The sequence below is a fragment of the Heterodontus francisci genome, chromosome X (genome assembly GCF_036365525.1).
Source record: "Heterodontus francisci isolate sHetFra1 chromosome X, sHetFra1.hap1, whole genome shotgun sequence".
In the NCBI taxonomy this organism is placed as follows: Eukaryota; Metazoa; Chordata; class Chondrichthyes; order Heterodontiformes; family Heterodontidae; genus Heterodontus; species Heterodontus francisci.
The window spans coordinates 13,962,802-13,985,571 of NC_090421.1; the positions used below are offsets into that span (position 1 = coordinate 13,962,802).

Genomic DNA, 22,770 nt, shown 5'->3' on the forward strand with positions numbered 1-22,770 from the left:
TACCTCACGTCAGTACCTATGCCTCTTTTACCTCACTTCAGTAGATAGGCGCCCACCTTATCTCACTTCAGTAGCTAGGTCCCACATTACCTCACTTCAGTAACTAGGCCCCACTTTACCTCACTTCAGGAACTAGACACCCCCCCCCCCCCTTATCTCACTTCAGTAGCTAGGCCCCACCTTACCTCACTTCAATAGCTATGCCTCTTTTACCTCACTTCAGTAAATAAACCCCCACCTTATCTCACTTCAGTATCGAGGCCCCTCTTACCTCACTTCAGTAACTAGCCTCTCCCTTACCTCACTTTGGTAACTGGGCCCTCCCTTACCTCACTTCAGTAACTATGCCCCACCTTACCTCACTTCATTAGCTAGGCTCCCCCTTTACCTCACCTCATGAGCTCGGCCCCATTGCCTCATTTCTGCAAGAAGACCTCATATCTCACCTCATTATCTTGCACTGCTGCCTCCTAAGCTTCTTGTATCCCTGTAGTTTCACCTGGGAGCTAATTAGAGGCTGGAAGACGGATTGTTTGTTTTAAGTGGCTTATGCTTCCTGCAAGACTGGATGTCAAGGTAATGTCGCAACCACAACAAGCTCATCTGTTAACTGTCATTTTTAACCTTAAATGTTGAAACTTGCTGCACAGAGTCACGTAGAACAGATGCAGCCACCCACGTAACAGTGCATGTGAGGTTCATGGCAACTGTAGATCATCTGAGCTGTTCCAGCGTCATCCACAAACATTTGAAATGGACTTTGAGACATGACCGTTTAAAGGTTTAGTACACCTTTATGCAGGCCTGTTTGCTGCACTGGTTAATTGCTGGCGTTGTACCTTGTACTGGGTTTAAATGCAGTCCAGCCGACCGCGATGAAAGATTGCAGTTTCCATAAATTGTCTGACCATTTATCTGATGGGCAGAAATTTCCTCCAATTAAAAATGAAGCCATTGTTTTTGGCCCCCGTTCCAAACTCCATTCCCTAGCGACTGACTCCAGGGGCTGAATTTGGCTCCGAGAGTTGGGAACCTTACGTCAGGAGCATTTCCGTGTCCCTGCCGCAGCGCGCCCGCCAGCATAATGTTACGGGAAGCAGCCAATCAACAGGCCACCTCCTTGCTCGCCGTCCAATTAGACGGGAGGGCCAATCTGAGCATCCTAACTGAAGGGCAGCCGGCTGTGTGCTGATGAGCTGAAAGGAGCAAGAGAGGGCAGCACAAGATGGAGGCACGATACTGATGAGGGGACCAGCCGCCAATCCTTCACACCCAGCACTATCTGCTGGATCCGTCTGCAGGTGTACGTCTGGATTTGCAAACCTACTTTAGGCAGATGGCCTTCAAAGTGACCACAGCATGTGAATCTCCTGGTGCTTTAAACTCCCGCTGTGCACTCTCCTCCTGTGAGTAGGCAAACTATGGACAAAGTGGGAGTCCTGTGCGCCACCGGCAAAATTGAAATCCCTTCTAAAAATGCCCACTCCTTGGCGCTATCATTAGCTTCGTTGACTTCCCGCTGCTGCATGGCGGATAGCTGTCATCTCCCTGATGCCAGCTCCAGAGAAATTGTGAGGAGGCGGGAACACGTTGGGGAGCTGTCCCAACACATTTTTCTCACAAATTTCTCGCCCCCACCCTGCCGGCAACCTCCAAAGCCACCTCCCTGGGGCTGGGAAAATTTTACCCCATCCCTCTCCCTGGAAACAGTCTGAGGCTATGGAAAGTCAGAAAAAGGCCCACGGTGGCAGGAGGCACGTCTGAGGTATATTGTGGGGGCTATGTGTAGAACCCCCAGCAACCCAATTCATTGAGGGGGTGGTGGGAGGGATATTGCTGTGACACCACCTCAGCAAGGCCCAGCTCTTGCAGTAGTGTCCCCGTATACAGGAATCCCTGGTAGAATTTGGGACTGTACACAGCTGCAGACCAGGTTAATTAGCAGCTTTGTGCCATCATGGACTGGAACGTTTTTGTTTCTGGACGACTCAGAAGGCATCCCGAGCAATTTTTAAAGCAGGCTTGATACTGAATCGGGGTTATAGTTCAAATGGTATTCAAACAGTGTCAGATCCAAGCGGATTTGAAACACAGCAAAAACTGCTGCCCAAGGAGCACACAAGTGGCCCTGTAACCATACCTTTAAATCCTGATTGCAGGACACAAGACTATAAGTACAAAATTGAGACCCCACAAAGAACACAGGAGATTAAAGGAACTTTTATCCACACTGATTAGTGGAGATGTGAAGCAGACTTCCATCAAAAATACAGTTGAGGTTCATTCTTTTAATAATGTATGGCTAGGATTTAAATGGGATTGAAGTTGAAAGGGTATAGACGCAGAGCAATTAAATACTCTGTGGCAATAATGGCTCCAGTCCTGCTGGTACCATGGCAACAACATCTGTGGAACACGGTCACACACAGTTGAGTCATTGTAAGGCCTGGAGATTCTGCTCAGTCCGGCCTCAGATGAAAGTAGTCATTTGCAGGCCATCACAGCAGAGACTGATCCTGTTACTCAATCAACACCCACACACAGACCACACACACAGATGGAGATAGACACACACACACCACACACACAGATAAACAGACACACACACACACACCACACATCACACACAGATAGAGATAGACACACACACACCACACACACAGATAAACAGACACACACACACACCACACACAGATAGAGATAGACACACACACACAGATAAACAGACACACACACACACCACACACAGATAGAGATAGACACACACAAACACCACACACAGATAGAGATAGACACACACCACACACACAGATAAACAGACACACACACACACCACACACAGATAGAGATAGACACACACAAACACCACACACAGATAGAGATAGACACACACCACACACACAGATAAACAGACACACACAAACACCACACACAGATAGAGATAGACACAGATAAACAGACACACACACACACCACACACAGATAGAGATAGACACACACACACCACACACACAGATAAACAGACACACACAAACACCACACACAGATAGAGATAGACAAACACACACACACACAGATAAACAGACACACACAAACACCACACACAGATAGAGATAGACAAACACACACACACACAGATAAACAGACACACCACACACACCACACACAGATAGAGATAGACACACACACACCACACACACAGATAAACAGACACACACAAACACCACACACAGATACAGATAGACACACACACACACACACAGATAAACAGACACACACACACACCACACACAGATAGAGATAGACACACACACACAGATAAACAGACACACACACACACCACACACAGATAGAGATAGACACACACACACCACACACACAGATAAACAGACACACACACACACCACACATCACACACAGATAGAGATAGACACACACACACCACACACACAGATAAACAGACACACACAAACACCACACACAGATAGAGATAGACACACACACACACACAGATAAACAGACACACACACACACCACACACAGATAAACAGACACACACAAACACCACACACAGATAGAGATAGACACACACACACACACAGATAAACAGACACACACACACACCATACACAGATAGAGATAGACACACACACACCACACACACAGATAAACAGACACACACAAACACCACACACAGATAGAGATAGACAAACACACACACACACAGATAAACAGATACACACACACACACACACACACAGATAAACAGACACACACAAACACCACACACAGATCGAGATAGACACACACACACACACACAGATCGAGATAGACACACACACACACACAGAGATAAACAGACACACACACACAGATAAACAGACACACACAAACACCACACACAGATCGAGATAGACACACACACAGAGATAAACAGACACACACACACACACACAGATAAACAGACACACACACACAGATAAACAGACACACACAAACACCACACACAGATCGAGATAGACACACACACACACACACACAGATAAACAGACACACACACACACAGATAAACAGACACACACAAACACCACACACAGATCGAGATAGACACACACACACACACAGATAAACAGACACACACACACACAGATAAACAGACACACACAAACACCACACACAGATCGAGATAGACACACACACACACACACAGATAAACAGACACACACATACCACACACAGATATAGACACACACACACACACACACACACAGCTAAACAGACACACACACACAGATAAACAGACACACACAAACACCACACACAGATCGAGATAGACACACACACACACACACAGAGATAAACAGACACACACACACAGAGATAAACAGACACACAAACACCACACACAGATCGAGATAGACACACACACACACACACAGATAAACAGACACACACACACAGAGATAAACAGACACACACAAACACCACACACAGATCGAGATAGACACACACACACACACAGAGATAAACAGACACACACACACACAGATAAACAGACACACACAAACACCACACACAGATCGAGATAGACACACACACACACACAGAGATAAACAGACACACACAAACACCACACACAGATCGAGATAGACACACACACACAGATAAACAGATACACACACACAGATAAACAGACACACACAAACACCACACACAGATCGAGATAGACACACACACACACGCAGATCGAGATAGACACACACACACACACAGAGATAAACAGACACACACATACCACACACAGATATAGACACACACACACACACAGCTAAACAGACACACACACACAGATAAACAGACACACACAAACACCACACACAGATCGAGATAGACACACACACACACACAGAGATAAACAGACACACACACACACACACACACACACACACACAGATAAACAGACACACACAAACACCACACACAGATCGAGATAGACACACACACACACAGAGATAAACAGACACACACACACACAGATAAACAGACACACACAAACACCACACACAGATCGAGATAGACACACACACACACACACAGATAAACAGACACACACACACAGAGATAAACAGACACACACAAACACCACACACAGATCGAGATAGACACACACACAGATAAACAGACACACACACACACAGATAAACAGACACACACAAACACCACACACAGATCGAGATACACACACACACACACACAGAGATAAACAGACACACACACACAGAGATAAACAGACACACACAAACACCACACACAGATCGAGATAGACACACACACACACACAGAGATAAACAGACACACACAAACACCACACACAGATCGAGATAGACACACACACAGAGATAAACAGACACACACACACAGAGATAAACAGACACACACACACACCACACACAGATCGAGATAGACACACACACACACACACACACACAGATAAACAGACACACACATACCACACACAGATATAGACACACACACACACACAGCTAAACAGACACACACACACAGATAAACAGACACACACAAACACCACACACAGATCGAGATAGACACACACACACACACAGAGATAAACAGACACACACACACACACACACACACACACACACACACAGATAAACAGACACACACAAACACCACACACAGATCGAGATAGACACACACACACACAGAGATAAACAGACACACACACACACAGATAAACAGACACACACAAACACCACACACAGATCGAGATAGACACACACACACACACACAGATAAACAGACACACACACACAGAGATAAACAGACACACACAAACACCACACACAGATCGAGATAGACACACACACAGATAAACAGACACACACACACACAGATAAACAGACACACACAAACACCACACACAGATCGAGATACACACACACACACACACAGAGATAAACAGACACACACACACAGAGATAAACAGACACACACAAACACCACACACAGATCGAGATAGACACACACACACACACAGAGATAAACAGACACACACAAACACCACACACAGATCGAGATAGACACACACACAGAGATAAACAGACACACACACACAGAGATAAACAGACACACACACACACCACACACAGATCGAGATAGACACACACACACACACACACACACAGATAAACAGACACACACACACACAGATAAACAGACACACACAAACACCACACACAGATATAGACACACACACACACACACAGCTAAACAGACACACACACACACACAGATAAACAGACACACACAAACACCACACACAGATTGAGATAGACACACACACCCACACACACAGATAAACAGACACACACACACACACACAGATAAACAGACACACACAAACACCACACACAGATTGAGATAGACACACACCCACACACACAGCTAAACAGACACACACACACACACACACACACAGATAAACAGACACACACAAACACCACACACAGATTGAGATACACACACACACACACACACACACACAGCTAAACAGACACACACACAGAGATAAACAGACACACACAAACACCACACACAGATCGAGATAGACACACACACAGAGATAAACAGACACACACACACACACAGAGATAAACAGACACACACATACCACACACAGATATAGACACACACACACACACACAGCTAAACAGACACACACACACAGATAAACAGACACACACAAACACCACACACAGATCGAGATAGACACACACACACACACACACAGAGATAAACAGACACACACAAACACCACACACAGATCGAGATAGACACACACACAGAGATAAACAGACACACACACACAGAGATAAACAGACACACACAAACACCACACACAGATCGAGATAGACACACACACACACACAGAGATAAACAGACACACACAAACACCACACACAGATCGAGATAGACACACACAGAGATAAACAGACACACACAAACACCACACACAGATCGAGATAGACACACACACACACACACAGAGATAAACAGACACACACAAACACCACACACAGATCGAGATAGACACACACACACAGAGATAAACAGACACACACACACACAGATAAACAGACACACACAAACACCACACACAGATCGAGATAGACACACACACACACACAGAGATAAACAGACACACACAAACACCACACACAGATCGAGATAGACACACACACACACACAGAGATAAACAGACACACACACACAGAGATAAACAGACACACACAAACACCACACACAGATCGAGATAGACACACACACACACACAGATCGAGATAGACACACACACAGAGATAAACAGACACACACACACACAGATAAACAGACACACACAAACACCACACACAGATCGAGATAGACACACACACACACACAGAGATAAACAGACACACACACAGAGATAAACAGACACACACAAACACCACACACAGATCGAGATAGACACACACACACACACACAGATAAACAGACACACACAAACACCACACACAGATCGAGAGAGACACACACACACACACAGAGATAAACAGACACACACACACACAGATAAACAGACACACACACACACCACACACAGATCGAGATAGACACACACACACACACAGAGATAAACAGACACACACACACACACAGATAAACAGACACACACACACACAGATATAGACACACACACACACACACAGCTAAACAGACACACACACACACACAGCTAAACAGACACACACACACACACACACACACAGATAAACAGACACACACAAACACCACACACAGATTGAGATACACACACACACACACACACACACACAGCTAAACAGACACACACACAGAGATAAACAGACACACACAAACACCACACACAGATCGAGATAGACACACACACAGAGATAAACAGACACACACACACACACAGAGATAAACAGACACACACATACCACACACAGATATAGACACACACACACACACACACAGCTAAACAGACACACACACACAGATAAACAGACACACACAAACACCACACACAGATCGAGATAGACACACACACACACACACACAGAGATAAACAGACACACACAAACACCACACACAGATCGAGATAGACACACACACAGAGATAAACAGACACACACACACAGAGATAAACAGACACACACAAACACCACACACAGATCGAGATAGACACACACACACACACAGAGATAAACAGACACACACAAACACCACACACAGATCGAGATAGACACACACAGAGATAAACAGACACACACAAACACCACACACAGATCGAGATAGACACACACACACACACACAGAGATAAACAGACACACACAAACACCACACACAGATCGAGATAGACACACACACACAGAGATAAACAGACACACACACACACAGATAAACAGACACACACAAACACCACACACAGATCGAGATAGACACACACACACACACAGAGATAAACAGACACACACAAACACCACACACAGATCGAGATAGACACACACACACACACACACAGAGATAAACAGACACATACACACACCACACACAGATCGAGATAGACACACACACACACACAGAGATAAACAGACACACACACACAGAGATAAACAGACACACACAAACACCACACACAGATCGAGATAGACACACACACACACACAGATCGAGATAGACACACACACAGAGATAAACAGACACACACACACACACAGATAAACAGACACACACAAACACCACACACAGATCGAGATAGACACACACACACACACAGAGATAAACAGACACACACACAGAGATAAACAGACACACACAAACACCACACACAGATCGAGATAGACACACACACACACACACAGATAAACAGACACACACAAACACCACACACAGATCGAGAGAGACACACACACACACACAGAGATAAACAGACACACACACACACAGATAAACAGACACACACACACACCACACACAGATCGAGATAGACACACACACACACACAGAGATAAACAGACACACACACACACACAGATAAACAGACACACACACACACAGATATAGACACACACACACACACACAGCTAAACAGACACACACACACACACACAGATAAACAGACACACACAAACACCACACACAGATAGAGATAGACACACACACCCACACACACAGATAAACAGACACACACATCACACACACACACAGATAGATAGAGGTCAATCATCTAAGCTCCAGGACATTACTGCAGGAGTTCCTCTAGGTAGTGTCCTAGGCCCAACCATCTTCAGCTGCTTCATCAATGACCTTCCTTCAATCATAAGGTCAGAAGTGGGGATGTTCGCTGATGATTGCACAATTTTCAGCACCATTTGTGACTCCTCAGATACTGAAGCAGTCCGTGCAGAAATGCAGCAAGACCGGGACAATATCCAGGCTTGGGCTGATAAGTGACAAGTAACATTTGCACCACACAAGTGCCAGGCAATGACCATCTCCAACAAGAGAGAATCTAACCATCTCCCCTTGACATTCAATGGCATTACCATCGTTGAATCCCACACTATCAACATCCTGGGGTCACCATTGACCAGAAACTGAACTGGAGTAGCCATATAAATACCGTGGCTACAAGAGCAGGTCAGAGGCTAGGAATCCTGAGGCGAGTAACTCACCTCCTGACTCCCCAAAGCCTGTCCACCATCTACAAGGCACAAGTCAGGAGTGTGATGGAATACTCTCCACTTGCCTGGATGGGTGCAGCTCCAACAACACTCAAGAAGCTCCACACCATCCAGGACAAAGCAGCCCGCTTGATTGGCACCCCATCTACAAACATTCACTCCCTCCACCACCGACACACAGTGGCAGCAGTGTGTACCATCTACAAGATGCACTGCAGCAATGCACCAAGGCTCCTTAGACAGCACCTTCCAAATTCGCGACCTCTACCAACAAGAAGGACAAGGGCAGCAAATACATGGGAACACCACCACCTGCAAGTTCCCCTCCAAGTCACACATCATCCTGACTTGGAACTATATCGCCGTTCCGTCACTGTCGCTGGGTCAAAATCCTGGAACTCCCTTCCTAACAGCACTGTGGGTGTACCTACCCCACATGGAGTGCAGGGGTTCAAGAAGGCAGCTCACCACCACCTTTTCAAGGGCAATTAGGGATGGGCAATAAATGCTGGCATAGCCAGTGACGCCCACATCCCATGAATGAATTAAAAAAAAGAAAGATAGACACACACACACACAGATAGATAGACACACACACACAGATAGATAGACACACACAGATAGATAGACACACACTCACACCACACACACACATACATACACACACACACACACAGATAGATAGACACACACTCACACCACACACACACATACATACACACACACACACAGATAGATAGACACACACTCACACCACACACACACATACATACACACACACACACACAGATAGATAGACACACACTCACACCACACACACACACATACACACACAGATAGATAGACACACACTCACACCACACACACACACACATACATACACACACACACACACACACACAGATAGATAGACACACACTCACACCACACACACACACACATACATACACACACACACACTCACACCACACACGCACACATACATACACACACACACACACACACACACACACAGATAGATAGACACACACTCACACCACACACACACACATACATACACACACACACACACACACACAGATAGAGAGACACACACTCACACCACACACACACACATACATACACACACACACACAGATACACACACACACACACAGATAGACACACACACACAAAGATAGATAGACACACACACACAGATAGACACACACACACACACAAAGATAGATAGACACACACACACACAGATAGACACACACACACAAAGATAGATAGACACACACACACTCAAAGATAGACAGACACACACACACACACACAAAAATAGATAGACACACACACCACACACACAGATAGACACACACACACACACAAAGATAGATAGACACACATACACACACACACACACAAAGATAGATAGACACACACACCACACACACAGATAGACACACACACACAGATAGATAGACACACACACACACACACACACAGATAGACACACACACACACACAAAGATAGATAGACACACACACACACACACAGATAGACACACACACACACACAAAGATAGATAGACACACACACACACACACAAAAATAGATAGACACACACACCACACACACAGATAGACACACACACACACACAAAGATAGATAGACACACACACCACACACACAGATAGACACACACACACACAGATAGATAGACACACACACACACACACACACACACACACACAGATAGACACACACACACACAGATAGACACACGCACACAGAGATAGATAGACACACACAGAGATAGATAGACACACACACACACATAGACACACACACAGATAGATAGACACACACACACACCACACACACATATAGACACACACACACACACAGATAGACACACACACACACAGAGATAGACACACACACACACACAAAGATAGATAGACACACACACACAGATAGACACACACACACACAAAGATAGATAGACACACACACTCAAAGATAGATAGACACACACACACACACAAAGATAGATAGACACACACACACAGATAGACACACACACACACAAAGATAGATAGACACACACACTCAAAGATAGATAGACACACATACACACACACACACAAAAATAGATAGACACACACACCACACACACAGATAGACACACACACACACACAAAGATAGATAGACACATATACACACACACACACACACACAAAGATAGATAGACACACACACACAGATAGACACACACACACAAAGATAGATAGACACACACACACTCAAAGATAGATAGACACACACACCACACACACAGATAGACACACACACACACACAAAGATAGATAGACACACACACACACACACACACACACACACACACACACAAAGATAGATAGACACACACACCACACACACAGATAGACACACACACACACACAGATAGATAGACACACACACACACACACACACAGATAGACACACACACACACACAGAGATAGACACACACACAGATAGATAGACACACACACACCACACACACAGATAGACACACACACACACAGATAGATAGACGCACACACACAGATAGACACACACACACAGATAGATAGACACACACACACACAGATAGACACACACACACAGATAGATAGACACACACACACATAGATACACACATATAGACACGCACACATACACACAAATAGATAGACACACACACACTGCGGTATTTTATGCATCTTGAACATTTCCAATGGCGGAACCAGAAATTGGCAGCATTTCCGCTTCTGCCGGTTTCCACGTGATCACATATTGAAATTTATGTTCCGGCAGCGGGCACAGGAGACACATGCGATCATGCGGTGGGGACGGTTTTTCATTGGTTGATCCCGCCATCACTCTGCAAAGCACCATTGGCGGCAGGGCTATAAAGCGTTCTGCATTGCAAGCATGGATGCTGACCAGCTTGCATGCTGTCTTTTCCTTTGCACAGATTTAAGAGTAATATAGCTTGAATCATTTTTAATTATCACCCTACCTTATCCTTTATTTTTCCTCTCCCACCCCAGCAGCAAGTTCCAGTTTTCCTTTACTCATCGCTCCATCGCCAACCTCACCCCCATCACCATAATGTCAGCCAGGAGGCAGCGTTCAGGCTGTCAGGAAAAGGCGGGAGGTCCTCGTTCCTCACGATGGAGTCAAAAGGCCCTTCCGCCTGACCAAGGTGGCCTGGACAGAGGTAGCAGAGGAAGTATCGCACCGTGGGGTCACCAGGAGAACCTGAGTTCAGTGTCAGAAAAGGATCGGCGAGGGTAAGTGATGTGGCCGAGGCTGTACAAAATATTGATCTCTTGGTCTCTGTTCAACTTCATATCTGGCAGTGGGCAGCCATGCCTTGTGTTCAGCCTTGGTGCCACATAGCAACTGATTGTGGAGAAGGTGTAAGTCTGACGTCTGCTTGCGCTTGGATGCTGCCTGCAGTTGACAGCCAGAATGAGTGATGTCATGCATGTAGACAAGGGATGATAGACATCATTTGACAGGGGGAGGTGGTGGCGTAGTGGTATTGTCACTGGACTAGTAACCCAGAGACCCAGGGTATTGATCTGGGGACATGGGTTCAAATCCCACCGCAGCAGAAGGTGGAATTTGAATTCAATTAATAAATCTGGAATTAAAAGCTGGTCTAATGATGGCCATGAAACCATTGTCAATTGTTGTAAAAAACCATCGGGTTCACTAATGTCCTTTAGGGAAGGAAATCTGCTGTCCTTACCTGGTCTGGCCTACATGTGACTCCAAACCCACAGCAATGTGGTTAACTCTTACATGCCCTCTGAAATGGCCTAGCAAGCCACTCAGTTGTACCTGACCACTACAAAGTCAATAAAAAGGAATGAAACTGGACAGACCACCCGGCATCGACCGAGGCACCGGAAACGACAACGGCAAACCCAGCCCTGTCGACCCTGCAAAGTCCTCCTTACTAACATCTGGGGGCTTGTGCCAAAGTTGGGAGAGCTGTCCCACAGACTAGTCAAGCAACAGCCTGACATGGTCATACTCACGGAATCATACCTTACAGACAATGTCCCAGACTCTGCCATCACCATCCCCAGGTATGTCCTGTCTCACCGGCAGGACAGACCCAGCAGAGGTGGCGGCACAGTGGTATACAGTAGGGAGGGAGTTGCCCTGGGAGTCCTCAACATCGATTCTGGACCCCATGAAGTCTCATGGCATCAGGTCAAACATGGGCAAGATAACCTCCTACTGATTACCACCTACCGCCCTCCCTCAGCTGATGACTCAGTACTCCTCCTTGTTGAACACCACTTAGAGGAAGCACTGAGGGTGGCAAGGGCACAAAATGTACTCTGGGTGGGGGACTTCAATGTCCATCACCAAGAGTGGCTCGGTAGCACCACTACTGACCGAGCTGGCCGAGCCCTAAAGGACATAACAGCAAGACTGGTTCTGCGGCAGGTGGTGAGGGAACCAACAAGAGGGAAAAACATACTTGACCTTGTCCTCATCAGTCTGTCTGCCGCAGATGCTTCTGTCCATGACTGTATTGGTAGGAGTGACCACTGCACAGTCCTTATGGAGACGAAGTCCCGCCTTCACATTGAGGATACCCTCCATTGTGTTGTGTGGCACTATCACTGTGCTAAATGAGATAGATTTCAACAAGATCTAGCAATGCAAAACCGGGCATCCATGAGGCGCTGTGGGCCATCAGCAGCAGCAGAATTGTACTCAACCACAATCTGTAACCTCATGGCCCGGCATATCCCCTACTCTACCATTACCATCAAACCAGGAGACCAACCCTGGTTCAATGAAAAGTGAAGGAGAGCATGCCAGGAGCAGCACCAGGCATACCTCAAAATGAGGTGTCAACCTGGTGAAGCTACAACACAGGACTATCTGCATGCCAAACTGCGTAAGCAGCATGTGATAGACAGAGCGAAGCGATCCCATAACCAATGGATCAGATCTAAGCTCTGCAGTCCTGCCACATCCAGCCATGAATGGTGGTGGACAATTAAACAACTAACTGGAGGAGGTGGCTCCACAAATATCCCCATCCTCAATGATGGGGGAGCCCAGCACATCAGTGCGAAAGATAAGGCTGAAGCATTTGCAACAATCTTCAGCCAGAAGTGCCGAGTTGACGATCCATCTCGGCCTCCTCCTGAAGTCCCCAGCATCACAGATGCCAGACGTCAGCCAATTTGATTCACTCCGCGTGATATCAAGGAATGACTGAAGGCATTGGATACTGCAAAGGCTATGGGCCCTGACAATATTCCAGCAATAGTACTGAAGACCTGTGCTCCAGAACCTGCCACACCCCTAGCCAAGCTGTTCCAGTACAGCTACAACACTGGCATCTACCCTGCAATGTGGAAAATTGCCCAGGTATGTCCTGTACACAAAAAGCAGGACAAGTCCAACCCGGCCAATTACCGCCCCAACAGTCTACTCTCAATCATCAGCAAAGTGATGGAAGGTGTCATCAACAGTGCCATTGAGCGGCACTTGCAAGCAATAACCTGCTCAGTGACGCTCAGTTTGGGTTCCGCCAGGGCCACTCAGCTCCTGACCTCATTACAGCCTTGGTTCAAACATGGATAAAAGAGCTGAACTCAAGAGGTGAGGTGAGAGTGACTGCCCTTGACATCAAGGCAGCATTTGACCGAGTATGGCATCAAGGAGCCCGAGCAAAACTGGAGGTCAATTGGAATCGGGGGAAAACTCTCCGCTGGTTGGAGTCATACCTAGCACAAAGGAAGATGGTTGTGGTTGTTGGAGGTCAATTATCTGAGCTCCAGGACATCACTGCATGAGTTCCTCAGGGTAGTGTCGTAGGCCCAACCATCTTCAGCTGCTTCATCAATGACCTTCCTTCAATCATAAGGTCAGAAGTGGGGATGTTCGCTGATGATTGCACAATGTTCAGCACCATTCGCGACTCCTCAGATACTGAAGCAATCTGTGTAGAAATGCAGCAAGACCGGGACAATATCCAGGCTTGGGCTGATAAGTGACAAGTAACATTTGCGCCACACAAGTGCCAGGCAATGACCTTCTCCAACAAGAGAGAATCTAACCATCTCCCCTTGACATTCAATGGCATTACCATCGCTGAATCCCCCACTATCAACATCCTAGGGGCTACCATTGACCAGAAACTGAACTGGAGTAGCCATATAAATACCATGGCTACAAGAGCAGGTCAGAGGCTAGGAATCCTGCGGCGAGTAACTCACCTCCTGACTCCCCAAAGCCTGTCCACCATCTACAAGGCACAAGTCAGGAGTGTGATGGAATACTCTCCACTTGCCTGGATGGGTGCAGCTCCAACAACACTCAAGAAGCTCCACACCATCCAGGACAAAGCAGCCCGCTTGATTAGCACCCCATCCACAAACATTCACTCCCTCCACCACCGACACACAGTGGCAGCAGTGTGTACCATCTACAAGATGCACTGCAGCAACGCACCAAGGCTCCTTAGACAGCCCCTTACAAACCCACGACCTCTACCAACTAGAAGGACAAGGGCAGCAAATGCATGGGAACAAGTTCCCCTCCAAGTCACACACCATCCTGACTTGGAACTATATCGCCGTTCCTTCACTGTTACTGGGTCAAAATCCTGGAACTCCCTTCCTAACAGCACTGTGGGTGTACCTACCCCACATGGACTGCAGCAGTTCAAGAAGGCAGCTCACCACCACCTTCTCAAGGGCAATTAGGGATGGGCAATAAATGTTGGCCTAGCCAATGTTGCCCACATCCCATGAATGATTATTAAACAAATGTTATTAAATCAGCAATGTCTCCTTTTTTTTATTTGTTTGTGGGATGTGGGTGTCGCTGGCTAAGGCAGCATTTATTGCCCATCCCTAATTGCCGTTGTACTAGCTCGGCCATTTCCGAGGGCATCTTTTTAAGAGTCAACCACATTGCTGTGGGTCTGGAGTCACATGTAGGCCAGACCAGGTAAGGACATCAGATTTCCTTCCCTAAGGGACATTAGTGAACCAGATGGGTTCTCCTGCAGGACAAGCAGACCCATTATCAACATGAGCAGGCCAGAACAGGGGGGGTGGAGTCCCTGACATTAGAATTCTGACCCCAGCAAACTAGGAGGCAGCTCAAATAGCTGGCGGCGAAGGAGCAAGAGCAGTAGCAGATGGCGAGGCAGGATTGTCAAGGAGTAAGGATGAAGTGGCAATTGTAATGTTGCAGCCATGGGTGCACACAGGAGGAGGATAATGTGAAGAAGTGGCAATCTAATGGTGTGATGATGCTTAATATGCTTCTATTTATTTCCCACTGCATGTGTCCATTATTGATTGATGGGATGCCATCAAGCTAAAGACCCACCTCTGGGGGAGACACCGCCAATGCCCCAGAGGGTGCACCATCACCTGCCTCCCCTTCCACCTCCGCCAGCACAGATACATCCACACGGTCCGTTGCGGGGTTTGCAATTAGAGTCAGGGTCACAATCTGGTGTGCACGACACAGACACATCCCAGCAGCTGAGGGAGCATGTGCCAGCCGGGTACCCTGACAATAGGAGAACTGCTGGGGACCAGGCCCGTGCTGAGCCCCATGCTCATGATGATCCTCTAATTGAGGTCCAAAATATGGCGGAGATGCCTGAGGTCATCCGTGGCTTTGCACGTGCCAATGGAGGAGTCCATGCGTGCCATGATGTCTGTGACGTCTGCCATGTCTTAGGCATATGAGCATGTGGCTTTCGCAATGGAGAGTCTGGCAAGATCCATGGCGAGTCTTATTGAACGCTCAACCCATATGCACTCTGAGCTTCATTCCATCGCTGTAGCCATGGGCTCTGTGCAGCAGTGCCGAAGTGAGAGGAGGACAAGGAACCTGGACCTCCCTCCAGGTGCCTCTTCCCCTCAGGGAGACAGGCAGGTGCCATTGTGCACCCGGATGGAGGAGGAGTACATGCCAGCTGCCCCGGGGCCTTCCTCTCAGGGCACCCCCAGGGTAAGCGCCGTCTCTTCTTCCCCCCGCTCCCCCCCCAACATTGACCCCCTTACCGCTTGCAGGTGACCCCAAGGGGGATGCTCCTACACCAGTGCTGGAGACCCCCAGTAGGATGGAGCCCTCAAGGCCCCATTCCACCATAGGATGCCCACCACAGTCATCCAGGGCAACAGGGCAGCGCATTGATCAGACTGCCTCCACCTCAGCTGCTAATGTCGGGGTCGCAGAAAAGTGCAGTGGTAAAAAGCACAAACTAAAAGAATTATGAGCGTAAAGGTGGCACGGGTGTATCAAATATATTATCTAGAAATGTGATTATATATCAATACATTTAATTGCTTTAATCTTTGATACATTCTCATTATGGATGCCCTATGGTTGGCACACTGTGAAGCTTACTTGTGCTGAGGATACTCTGACACGCCAGCGCCCGTCTTCCCTGGATGGCATCATTCTGAGCAGCCTCCCCCTCCTGCGCTGCCTGCTGCTGGCATTGTGGCAGCAGCCAGTGAGTGGCAAGAGCCCTCCTCAGTCGCATCCTCTGCTGTTGTTCCCGAGGTAGCAGAAATATTGGATGTATGAGACCCGTGTCTTTGCAGCTTTGCATCTATTGCAATGAGACGAGCATGAAACTGCAACCTTGTTTTGCCACGGCACTCAACCATTGTAATCATGAGCTGATAGTTTGTATGTGCATAACATTGTCCACAAGACCCACCCCACCCATCACTGGTGTCCTCCCACTTTGATTTACATTCCTAGATTAACCACACGGTTTATACTCTCATTTGAAAAAATGGTGCGGATTACATTCCAGGCAGGTTACCCCACCTTCCACTCTCCTCCTGCCACCTTCCAGCCTGCATCCAGCACCCTTGACCCACCCAACGCTACCTTCAACCTTCCCTCTCTGACCCTTGAACCTCCCCGCATTACTGTTCTCCAGATCACTATTAACTTATACATGCCATCTCTCTCCCCGTGCCAACACCTGTCACCATCAGTATGCCCACTCTCATCCTAGCTCCTCCAGTTCTCCACTTCAATGTTAGTGCCGAGTCCCATTCCACTTCCATCGAATACCAACCCTAAGTCTCGACCTGCAACCCCTCCTACCAAATCCAACTGCCCCCTGTGACTGTAACCGCTCCCTCCGCCAGCCAGTGCCCTGAGTTTGCCCCACAGGACCCCGCCATTGACAGCACCCACCCCTCCCTTTAGGCCTGTCATGGCACATTCATTGTCTTCTCCAAACGCCGCCACCCCCCAACCAACAGCAACAAAGAAACCACCTAGTACGCACTCTGAACGCTATGCCATACCCTCCCCCACGCCTCCACCCACTTGATAGCCCACCCTGTACCCCGTACCCCCATGCCTTCCCCACCATCACTGCAAAAGAATCGTCCTTGATGGTCCTAAGCCTGGAGCCAAACTTCCATTCCAATGTTGGTCTTCCTTGTGCCGAAGAGTTCAAAAAATATACAGCTACTGACCTCAGACACAATTGCACAAAGCACGCTGGCACGTGCCACCTTTAAACGAACGTGAACCGGTTGCCACGAGATTCCCATGTGCTGCACACTTAATCTAGCAGGTAGGACTTAAAATTTGAATAATAGTGATAAGGTAATGAGTATTCATACTACGCAAATATATGGAAAGGTGTAACCTGCCACAGGATGGGGTGAACTCCAACCTGCTGCTAACACACCACTGATTTAATCTCAAATTAAAAAAAAAACAATGTCAGGAGTGCGAAATTCCGGCTCACGCCAAATTAAATTACCTCAGCCAGCATGAAAGCCACTCTTGCAGGACCCATAAAATTCCCGCCACATTTCAAGATAGATACGTGCTCACCACACACACACACACTGATTACAGATACAGATAGACTCACACACAAACACACGCACACAGATAGAGCTAGACACACACTCTCACAGATACAGATAGACACACACACAGATAGATAGATACACAAACAGATAGATACACACACTCTCACACACACACACACAGATAGAGATAGACACACACACAGATAGATAGATACACAAACAGATAGACACACACTCACACACAGATAGAGATACACACTCACACACACACACACACAGATAGAGATAGACACACACACAGAGATAGAGATAGACACACACACAGATACAGATGGACACACACACAGATAGATACACACACAGATAGATACACACACTCTGACACACACACACAGATAGAGATAGACACACACACACACACAGATACAGATAGACACACACACACAGATAGAGATATACACACACACACACACAGATACAGATAGACACACACACACACAGATAGAGATACACACACACACACACACACACATAGAGATAGACACACACACACACACAGATACAGATAGACACACACACACAGATAGAGATAGACACACACACACACAGATACAGATAGACACACACACACAGATAGAGATATACACACACACACACACAGATACAGATAGACACACACACACACAGATAGAGATACACACACACACACAGATAGAGATAGACACACACACACACAGATACAGATAGACACACACACACACACACAGATACAGATAGACACACACACACAGATATAGATCCACACACACACACACACACATAGAGATAGACACACACACACACACACACAGATACAGATAGACACACACACACAGATAGAGATAGACACACACACTCACACACACTCGCACACACAGATAGTGGTAGACACACACACACACAGATAGATACAGATCGACACACACACACAGATAGAGATAGACACACACACTCACACACACACTCGCACACACAGATAGAGATAGACACACACACACACAGATACAGATAGACACACACACACAGATAGAGATAGACACACACACTCACACACACACTCGCACACACAGATAGTGGTAGACACACACACACACAGATAGAGATAGACACACACACACACACGTAGATACAGATAGACACACACACACACAGATAGAGATAGACACACACACTCACACACTCACACACACACTCGCACACACAGATAGAGGTAGACACACACACACACAGATAGATATAGACACACACACACAGATACAGATAGACACACACACACAGATATAGACACACACACTCACACACAGATACAGATAGACACACACACACAGATATAGACACACACACTCACACACAGATACAGATAGACACACACACACAGATAGAGATAGACACACACACACACAGATACAGATAGACACACACACACAGATAGAGATAGACACACACACACACACACAGATACAGATAGACACACACACACAGATAGAGATAGACACACACACACTCGCACACACAGATACAGATAGACACACACACACACAGATAGAGATAGACACACACACAGATACAGATAGACACACACACAGATAGAGATAGACACACACACAGATACAGATAGACACACACACAGATAGAGATAGACACACACACACACAGATACAGATAGACACACACACACAGATAGAGATAGACACACACACACACACACAGATACAGATAGACACACACACACAGATAGAGATAGACACACACACACTCGCACACACAGATACAGATAGACACACACACACAGATAGAGATAGACACACACACAGATACAGATAGACACACACACAGATAGAGATAGACACACACACACACAGATACAGATAGACACACACACACAGATACAGATAGACACACACACACAGATAGAGATAGACACACACACACTCGCACACCCAGATACAGATAGACACACACACACAGATAGAGATAGACACACACACAGATACAGATAGACACACACACAGATAGAGATAGACACACACACACACACACAGATACAGATAGACACACACACACAGATAGAGATAGACACACACACACACACTCGCACACACAGATAGTGGTAGACACACACACACACAGATAGAGATAGACACACACACACAGAGATAGATTTTGACACACACACACACACACACGTAGATACAGATAGACACACACACACAGATAGAGATAGACACACACACACTCGCACACACAGATACAGATAGACACACACACACAGATATAGACACACACACAGATACAGATAGACACACACACAGATAGAGATAGACACACACACACTCGCACACACAGATACAGATAGACACACACACACAGATATAGACACACACACAGATACAGATAGACACACACACACAGATATAGACACACACACTCACACACAGATACAGATAGACACACACACACAGATAGAGATAGACACACACACACAGATACAGATAGACACACACACACACACACACAGATACAGATAGACACACACACACAGATAGAGATAGACACACACACAGATACAGATAGACACACACACAGATAGAGATAGACACACACACACACACACAGATACAGATAGACACACACACAGATAGAGATAGACACACACACACATACACAGATACAGATAGACACACACACACAGATAGAGATAGACACACACACACACACAGATAGAGATAGACACACACACACTCGCACACACAGATACAGATAGACACACACACACAGATAGAGATAGACACACACACAGATACAGATAGACACACACACACAGATAGAGATAGACACACACACTCGCACACACAGATAGAGATAGACACACACACACACAGATACAGATAGACACACACACACAGATAGAGATAGACACACACACTCGCACACACAGATAGAGATAGACACACACACACACAGATAGAGATAGACACACACACGCGCACACACAGATAGAGATAGACACACACACACACAGATACAGATAGACACACACACACAGATAGAGATAGACACACACACTCGC

At 46.6% G+C, this 22,770-nt stretch overlaps 1 protein-coding gene across 4 annotated transcripts in view; it reads right to left on the reverse strand.

Annotated features, from left to right (window-relative positions):
- LOC137358667 (diacylglycerol kinase beta-like) overlaps window positions 1–22,770 on the reverse strand; it is a 157,396-nt gene that overhangs the window by 81,620 nt on the left and 53,006 nt on the right. The window contains exon 2 of one of the 4 annotated variants that reach the window (XM_068024814.1): window positions 18,217–18,424. The exons of the other annotated variants lie outside the window; for them this stretch is intronic. Coding sequence (XP_067880915.1) covers window positions 18,217–18,424 — 208 coding nt within the window. The remainder of the gene's footprint in view (window positions 1–18,216; window positions 18,425–22,770) is intronic. 4 annotated transcript variants of the gene reach the window in all.